Source organism: Bufo gargarizans, chromosome 1 (assembly GCF_014858855.1).
Source record: "Bufo gargarizans isolate SCDJY-AF-19 chromosome 1, ASM1485885v1, whole genome shotgun sequence".
Lineage (NCBI taxonomy): Eukaryota > Metazoa > Chordata > Amphibia > Anura > Bufonidae > Bufo > Bufo gargarizans.
The window spans coordinates 684,970,277-684,980,113 of NC_058080.1; the positions used below are offsets into that span (position 1 = coordinate 684,970,277).

The window sequence follows — 9,837 nt, forward strand, 5'->3', positions numbered from 1 at the left end:
TGATAGTGAAAGTAGTTTAACACAATACAGGAGGCGGGTGCCGGCAGCAGAATCGCATTGCCGGCACCCTGCCGCTGACAGGGAGCTGCGATCATCAGAGGCTGTTAACCCCTTAGGTGCCGCACCTGAGGGGTTAACTGCTGTTCTGCCAGTACCCGCCTCCTGTATAAAGGGGTAATTTATCATTGGTGGTGCAGTGTGCCCCCCCCTCAACCCCCCCATCCCATTAAAATCATTGGTGGCACAGTGCGCCAGCCCCTCTCAACCCCCCCCAGTATTGAAATCATTGGTGGCAGTGGCCACAGGGACCTCTCCCCTCCCCCTCATTGGTGGTGCAGTGGCAGCTTCTGATCGGAGCCCCAGCTGTGTAAGCCTGGGCCTCCGATCAGTTACCATGGCAGCCAGGACGCTACAGAAGCCCTGGTTGCCATGGTAACATCCCTGATGCTGTGTGCACAAGGCACAGAGCAGTAGGGACAGTGTGAACTCCTATTCACCCTGATAGAGCTGAATAGGACAAGGGATGAAAGATCCCAGGTTCTCGCCCCTAAGGCTACTTTCACACTTGCGTTCAGAGCGGATCCGTCTGAGACGGATCCGCTCATATAATGCAGACGGTGGATCCGTTCAGAACGGATCCGTCTGCATTATATTGTAAAAAAAATTCTAACTGTGAAAGTAGCCTGAACGGATCCGTCCAGACTTTTACATTGAAAGTCAATGGGGGACGGATCCGTTTGAAGATTGAGCCATATTGTGTCATCTTCAAACGGATCCGTCCCCATTGACTTCCATTGTAAGTCTGGACGGATCCGCACGCCTCCGCACGGCCAGGCGTTTTTTTTTTATGCGGCCCACATAAACTTAAATTTTTTTTTTTTGGCCCATGTTAGCCTTTGAGTTTGACATGCTTGGAGTACACCATAGAATACACTGATGATGTCATCACTGCAGGACGAGACAGAATGCTTATAGCGTTATTACAGTACAGGAGACCATGTTCCTTATTATTGCAGTTTATTCTCACCAGGAAGACCCAGAATTATTCACAACTCCCTTGTCTATTTTTTTTCTCCATTGACAATCTGTGAGTTTTACTATTCTTTCCATGACCTACTTGTGGTGAGTTGCGTCCTCTGGTTTCCCCTTATTACCTTCATTGCTGTCTCTGGCATTCTTCATGCCTTACGTTGTATTCCTCACTGCGGCAGATGGGACTGGTACATTGCTGACATCCTAACAAATGACAGGCGTATTGAGCTCAGTATCTGCCCTTAGGACTTTAAGACTAATTTTGGCGTTTCACCAGGGACACGGGAAAACAGATTCTCCACTAAAACAGCATAGAAGGTCTAAGCAGCTTTATGAGGACTCGTGTGGATCATGCTTGGTTCTGGGGCTGTGTATGATTTAGTAATACGATTTGCATTCTATCTTCAAGGTGCTTGCAACAGACATGTCCAAGCATATGAACTTACTGGCCGATTTAAAAACCATGGTTGAAACCAAGAAGGTGACAAGTTCGGGAGTCCTTCTCCTTGACAACTATTCGGATAGGATACAGGTAACTTTGGCACATGACTACTTATCCAAACCCACCCATCTAAATGGAGATGGAAGAGTGAGAGGGACCTAAACAAGTCCATGTAGAATGGATCTGAAATTAATTTGAATGGAAGCTTCTGTGACCACTTCTGAAATGGTATTGTAACTCCATGTGCTGAAACAATGGTCACTCAGGTAGCAAACAGCATATGTACATCATAAATATACAATAGACATAGTGGTCCTCAACCTGTGCTCTCCAGCTGTGACTGTAGGTCACCAGGACATGATGGGAGTTGTGGTCAGTCCATATTTTTCTCCACTTCCAAATAGAAAAATACCATATGATCCATATGTGAGTTAATGCTGGCCGGCTCTGACTAAAGCTGCACAACATGACTCTTCTAGACGACTTCACAGCTAAGCAAAGTGTAAATGAAACAGAAGACTTGTGCCTCCTGTGTAATAACACAGCAGGTGACAGTGTTTTTTTCTATTTTAGGTTCTGCAGAATATGGTTCATTGTGCAGATCTCAGTAATCCAACCAAACCACTGCAGCTATACCGACACTGGACAGACCGAATCATGGAGGAATTCTTCAGGCAAGGAGACCGGGAAAGAGAACGAGGGATGGAAATAAGCCCCATGTGTGATAAGCACAATGCATCTGTGGAGAAATCACAGGTAGAGTGTGCGCTGATTCACTAGATACATGTGTCATTCTGTAGAAACTGCAATGCTTCTGATCACTACAGGTCAACTGATATATACAGTATTCTCTGCCTGAAATTGTGTGGGTATGGATATGAAAGGGTAAACCCTCAGCCCAAGCCTTGGTAATGTTAAAGGGCATCTGTCAGCGGGTTTGTACCTATGAAACTGGCTGACCTGTTACATGTGCGCTTGGCAGCTGAAGACATCTGTGTTGGTCCCATGTTCATATGTGCCTGCATTGCTGGGAAAAATGCAGTTTTGATATATGCAAATTAGCCTCTAGGTGCAACGAGGGCGTTGCCATTGCACGTAGAGACTCTGCTGTCGCTGCAGTTGCCAGGCCCTCAGCACTTTGATTGACAGGGCCAGGCATTATGATGTTTTCACTGCCTAGTCCTGTCAATTAAACTACAGAGGGTGCAGCAGTTGCAGAGAGAGCGGAGTCTCTAGGTGTAACGGCAACACCCCTGTTGCACCTAGAGGCTCGTTTGCATATATTAAAACATAATTTTTCTCAGCAATGCAGGCACTTATGAACATGGATTTCATAAAAAAGACCGCACAGCTCAAAACCATCCATGGAAAGTCAGTAGTAGAAAGCTTCCTTGCAATACGATCGATCACTGGATTTGATACCGCAGTCAATGCCTCTATCTCCTAGATATTATGCAAGAGAGCTGGACATAGGGAAATACCGCAAGTCTTATAGTAGTCACACTTATTTATTATACCTACAAAATTAAAACAAATAAGTGCATATAAAATCACGTAGAGTACTTCAGATTTTTCTGTATTTCTGTATTAAAGAATTCTATTATTTTCCATTACCACCATGTTATAATGGAAAATAATAAAGTAAATGGGGTCCCGGGTCACTCATCCCTTGTCTCCTTAGCAACCACGCGTGAAAATTGCACTGCATCCGCACTTGCGATATTCTCACAGCGCCATTCATTTCTATTGGGCCTGCCTTGCATGAAAAAGCAGAATATAGAACATGCTGCGATTTTCATGCAACACACCAGTGATGCGGGAAAAACATCGCTCATGTACACAACCCCATTGAAATGAATGGGTCAGGATTCAGTGCTGGTGCAATGCGTTCACGTCACGCATTGCACCCGCGCGGAATACTTGCACGTGTGAAGGGGGCCTAAGTGTGAACTTGAACCTACCTCACCATAGACCTGCTGCGTTCCAAGTAAGATTGCGGTTTGAGACTTTTTTTTTAAATTTTTGTTGAATCAATCCCATTTGTGTAAAAATATGAACATGGGACCAACACAGATGTCTTCAGCATTGAGGAGAGAGTGCGCTATGTGAGCGCTCCTCTCTACTGGTTCTAGAGACCATTGGAGGTTTCAGCACTCAGAACCCCACCGATCAAAACCTTTGATACGTCGCTATGACATATCAGAACTTTTGTGAACGCTCAGTGAGACTTTAAGTTAAAAATACCACATGTACTATAATGCTTTTCTTATGCTCTTCTTCATTTAGGTTGGGTTCATAGACTACATTGTTCATCCATTATGGGAGACATGGGCAGACCTTGTTCACCCAGATGCCCAAGATATTCTAGACACACTGGAGGACAACCGAGAATGGTATCAAAGCACAATTCCCCAGAGTCCATCCCCTGCACCCGATGAGCAGGAAGAAGGGAGGCAAGGCCAAACAGATAAATTCCAGTTTGAACTTACACTGGAAGAAGATGGGGAGTCAGACACCGAAAAGGACAGTGTGAGTCAAGTGGAAGAGGACACCAGTTGTAGTGACTCAAAGACCCTTTGTACCCAGGACTCGGAATCAACTGAAATCCCACTTGATGAACAAGTGGAAGAAGAAGAAAATCAGACAGAACCTAGCGCACTAGAAGGACAGCACTCTCCAGACACGTAACAGTGTGGAAAGCTTTCTCTTTTGATTTTTTTTGTTAGGTTTTTCTTTTCTTTTTGAAGAAAAAGAAATGGTTTCCAAAGTGCATGAAACGGGCCGCAACCATGCTCACACCTCACTGTCATCTGCCAGGATATTTGTTGATCAAAATTGACCTAGTTTACTCAGTTTGGCACTCAGGAATTTTAACTGAAATTCATTTCACAACAGTGAGAAGCTAACAGGAAACTTTGGCAGACGAGCATTTCATCTACCCTAAACGGTTTAATTCCTTTTTTAATTTTTTTTTTTCCGTTTTGTGGAGTGACAAGACCAAGGAAGACCATGCGGCTTAGCTTGCAAGAGACAAACGGAACCAACAGAATTTTTTTTTTAAAAAGGAGTAAATACGGTGTTCTCCTTTTTGTAAAAAATAAATTAAATTCTCATTTCGGGACACATTGTGGATGGCATGGCATCATAGCAAGATGATGAGCTTCGGAGATGACATGATTTTCTAATTTTAAGTCTTCCTGATAAAATGACTGAAAATATAAAAAAAAAAATATTTGCCGCTCTTTGGGCTGCAACATACTCTGCATTTTGTACCATATGTAACACAAAGATTTTTTTTGTAGAGCTTACTTTTATTATTAAACATATTGAGGTATTCTATTAAAAAAAATAAACGTTAAAAAAAACAAAAAACAACAAAACACAACGAAAAAAGGTACATTCATCCGCCACTAATTTTTATTTATTTTTTTCCAAAGAGTAACTTGCAAGTTTTGAGTACAAGTAACGTGCTACACTGGATGACTTCTCCAGGTTATGGATTTTTTTGCACCTTAGAATTTCATAGCAATTGATTGGACTGTAGAGATCCATTCTTTTATATGCTTGTATCTTTCTTAAAGACACTGTCTTGCAGGAAACCCTTTCAGTACAATGTAGATTTTAATCCTCTTTTAATGTTCCGATTAGCACAGAAAGAATGCATTGGCCACTTTCCCCATATATTGTGGAAGGTCACCCTTTCATCATGTACAGGTTTACCCAGTCTCAGTGTTTCACACCTTGCTACACCCCAAAATAGGGATACCGTCATCTAGTGGATTGTGTGACCGACTGGCCCATGCTGTCAGCCGCTTGTGTCCGTGAATCTAATGTTAATGCAAAGATGTTTCATGCTGAATGCCTTTCCCTTTTTTTCATCCTGATCTAATTGGCTTATGTGCAATCTATAATAGCAAATGTTCTGCGTTCCTTAGAAGTATAGAGCATCCCAAACACACACGTATGTGTATGCATGTGTGTATACATACATACTTAACCGTACGTCACCAACAGGCAGCATCAGACTCACCATCCTGTTCCAAAAAATGCACAATATTAAGCACCCACCATGTATATCTTAAAAAAAAAAAACCTCTCTATTCTCTCTCTACCTGTTTAATGTAGCAGTGCTAAATAAGCAGCACTACTAGCGAAGCTTATCGTACTGCTAGCAAACGTCTGTCTAAGCTCATCCGTACGCCGTAACAAAGTGCATCTACCTGCATGCAGAGTTATGTTGTTTGTGTATAATATTGGCCAAAAAATATTTTTGACAAAAACGGAAAAAAAAAAAAAAAGTTCTTTACAAAGGACTTCAGCCTTTGGTGTAGCCTTAAGTGTCTCTTACTTGTGTTTCACGCCTTTAGAATGGCTCATTTGGCAAGCGAATTTGTAGACAAGTCTCCTTTTGCAGTTTTACCTCCAGCATCTATCTGCATAAATGCTTTGACTAGAAGAACCCACTGTGCTGTCCCATACGCAGGGATATTTCCATTCCACACATTACTCATCCCTGTCGCTCACCTCCTGCCCATGGAGTGCCTGGAATGTAACAATGTAAAAAAAAAAAGAAAAAAAGAAAAAGAAAAAAAAGCAATATTATTTCCAAAAATAAAGGTCGACCTGAAAGGGTTCACAACTGCACTAATGGAAATTGTTTCATACAACAATATGTCACCTCCATTAAGCATGCAAAAAAATAAATAAAAAAATAATATATATATATTATTCTAAAAAGAAATCACGCTCACCATCCATAGACAATCAGCGAGTATGACGAGTGTTTTGGTCGGTAAATCGAATGCACTGTAAAATCCTTTTCTTTCCTTTTTTTTCCTTCTATTTTCCTGTTTGCCAAAGTTTGCAATTATTTTATTCTAATTAATAGTTAAAAAGTGACTTTTTATTTATATATATATTTTTTTCCGAACATTAAATGTTTTTGTTTTTTTTTTGCCATAAATCAACTGCAACACTTTTGTTGCTGTATGGCAGCGATTTATATTCTTTTTATTCATTTTTTTTATCTTTTTTATTTTTTCTGTTTTAACGAGCGGTTATTTTGAAGGTACAACCTATTGATTTCAAAGGAAAAAAAAAACTTGAACGAAATGGATTTACAGAGCCGTGTCAAAGTGCAAAGTGTTTTATTTTATTATTCTTATCAACATATTTATTACTTTTGTGCCATTCATGATTTTCCTCACCGGATGACCTTACCTGTAATACAGTCTTGTTTGTCTCTGTTTACAACCATGTATTTATTCTAATGTACATAATGTTAATTGTAAAATACCAGTTATTATTATTATTGTTATGACATCATCTGGAAACAGGCGGTGTTCTTATATCTTGAAACTCTTGGTGAGAGAATGAATATTCTGTATATTTACTTCTGTATATTTTTCTTCTGTATTATAATGTCACCTTAAAGCTTCTTTATGGAAAATCTTAAAAAAGAAAAAAATCTTAAAAAAAAAATATGCTATGGTAAATATAAAAGTTGCAGGTCTTTGGTCCCAGGGCTGTGCCTTAACTCTGAACTATATTTTAATGTGTTTTGCTGCATTTGGAATGAGAGTTGAAGGAAAAAGGCTGGGCATTTTCTTGAGATTTTTTTTGTTCGTTTCAACCATGCACTTTTTTATAATTTATTTCATACCAAACTAGAGACTAGAAGTAAGGTCAATACAGTTTTATGTTTCTTCTTCTCAGATCATGACATCATACAAGAGCATAACTACAGGGGGTACAGCCTCTTTGGTCACACCCAGGCCCTGGCACCTGAAGGGGACCCAAAAAGGTTCCTCTGTTTAATAGGAGGAGACCAGTACTATAATAACAGTTGGGGGTCCAATATTTGCATTGGTTCCAGGAGCTTCAATTTACATCTTATACCAGGGTCTTGCACAGGTCACAGTTCAAACACTACAAAAGTGGGCCATAAAATCATAACTGTACTGTACGGTAAATGATTTCTTATGTGAGATCATTTTTAATACAATTTTTTTCCAATAAAAAATAAATAAATAGTGTAAAGACAAGGGTGAAAATTATTTTAATTTAATAAAAAATTTTCTAGATATGTTTTCCGCTTTTGCCATTGTAAAATAGAATTGCTGTTACAACTGTGACACAAACTGAGCTGTAGATAATTGAAAGGGGATAAGAACTAGGGAGGTGTGGAATTTTTCAAAATTATTACTTAAAATGATTTCCAATTATTATACAGCCCAGACTTGTAACAAACACAGGAAGTGAATGGAGGATTTACTCTGTGAAAGTGAAGACTTTATATGGAATCTATACATAGTTTAAAAAAATATATATGTTTAGATTTCGTATTAATTTCACTTGCTTGTGCAAAGTGCCACAGCGGGTGCACGAAAATATTTAAAGGGGTTTTCCGAGATATTTTAACTGATGACCTAGCATCTGGATAAGTCATCAGTATCTGAACGGTGGGGGTCTGATACCTGCGATTCCTGCCAATCAGTTGTTTTAGAAGGTACTGGCGTTCGCAGCAGCGCCTCGGCTTTCTCGCAGCTTTCCCTAGGCCATGTGATGTTACGTTCATCGGTCACATGACATAGGCGCAGCTCAGCCCCACTATACAATGTACGGCGCTGTGCTTGGTGAGCGGAGAGAAGGCCGCGTCGCTACCGCTAGTGTTGGGACCTTCTCAAACAGCTGAATCGCAGGGGTCCTGGGTGTCAGACCCCCACTGTTCAGATGATGATGACCTAGCCAAAGGATAGATCATGAGTTAAAATATCTCAGAAAACCCTTTTAACATATATACACACACCTACAGTCGCACATACATAATGTATACATATGTGTACATGCAAACCTATATACTTTTCACATCTTACATCACATTTTATGTTCTCTTTGCTCTATTTTTCTTTGCATTACCCACCAAAGCAATATTTAATCCGTGCGTTTCGTATGTTTCCGCATACAGTTATATGTATACTATAGTAGGGTTAGCATAACCCGTTGTAGCAGAATTTTCAGTATTGCTGTACTGCATGTATAGGAAGCGCCTCCGATGGTCACGCTTCAAAATAATGACACTAATACTAGTGGTCTAGTAATCCAAAGCTTATCTGTTTTGTAGAGACAGTAATGTATAGCGTAGATACCATTGTACAGATATGTATAGTTGCACTATTATAATAAAATAAAAAATTCACATATCTTCCTATAGATTATTTAAGCAAACGGCATAGGTGGAATGAGGGAAGACTGTAGGGGATGACTTGACCACCAAAGGCTCATGGCCTTCGTCATAGTCATTCCCCTCCTACGTTATGTCCGATACGGACTGTGTTGCTTTGTACATTTTATAGCATTGAAGCAACATAGTTTTCTGCCTCAAATGATGGGTGTGTTTTACAAGTGTAAGGCCACCCTGCTCTCTTACGTAGGTGGTACAAGCTGGTCACAGTTGGCTACGCAGCCGATTTGGCCAGTCGTCTTTTTCCCATTCGACACCAATTGTGCTTTCGGCCAGTCATACCCTCTTAGCACTGTATTATATGACGCGACACTATGAAGTTTATATTTCATTCCATCACTGCCCAGCCATCAAAGTCGGTGACTGTTCCATGAAAGGGGAGATTCTTTTTCGTAGGTAATCAGAGCCTCCTTTTTGACACACAAACTGTAGATTTTAGCAGCCCTGGTCCAAAGGATTTTGATCGCTTTTCTTTTAAACCATATTTGAAAAAAAAGGGATTCTCAAACTACATAAGTCCTGAATAATTTATGTTCTTTTTGTTGGTTTTCTTTTGTATTTTTCTTCGTTTTGGGTATGTCAGTACAATGGCATCCTGTGTGAACACTGCAATGATTTTCAATGTTTCTTAGCCTCTTTAACAGCCTATGGGATAGTACTGTACATCAATATCTTCATATAAATTTTTTATATGCAATGAAAATAAAAGCATGGGTTGGTTCTGCCTATCCTCTGTGTGTACGAGTGTTTGTTCAGGTCTTGGTTCCTGGAATAGCATAATAATTAGTCAATGATAGTGGCATGAACATTTCATAAAGGGGTTGTATGACAAGGGCAAAAATCTGTATTGTATGATGAGGGCAAAAAACTATTGTATGACAAGGGCAAAACAAAACTAGAGATGAACAGTGCAATGCAAAACCAAACACATAAAAAAGACAGCAGCAGTACTTGACAGATGTAACATTACTGCTATCCTGTATTCAGTATACTTAGAAAATTTTAGGTTGTTAGCATGTATTGTGATCAAATTGTGTGAGCCCTCCTGCCATGACAAGGTGAGCTCACGGAAATGGGTCCCCACGAACAAGACAGACATAGCTGAGCTGGAGAAGGTTCA

The 9,837-nt window shown here is 40.2% G+C and overlaps 1 protein-coding gene across 7 annotated transcripts in view; it reads left to right on the top strand.

The window, feature by feature from the left end:
• Positions 1 to 9,437, top strand: part of PDE4D (phosphodiesterase 4D) — a 1,010,209-nt gene extending 1,000,772 nt beyond the window's left edge. For all 7 annotated transcript variants that reach the window (XM_044276170.1, XM_044276166.1, XM_044276169.1 and 4 more), the window contains 3 exons: positions 1,442 to 1,564; positions 2,048 to 2,230; positions 3,761 to 9,437. In XM_044276170.1, the coding sequence (XP_044132105.1) occupies positions 1,442 to 1,564; positions 2,048 to 2,230; positions 3,761 to 4,162 (708 nt within the window). In that variant the 3' untranslated portion in view covers positions 4,163 to 9,437. The remainder of the gene's footprint in view (positions 1 to 1,441; positions 1,565 to 2,047; positions 2,231 to 3,760) is intronic.
• The last annotated feature ends 400 nt before the right edge of the window (positions 9,438 to 9,837 follow it).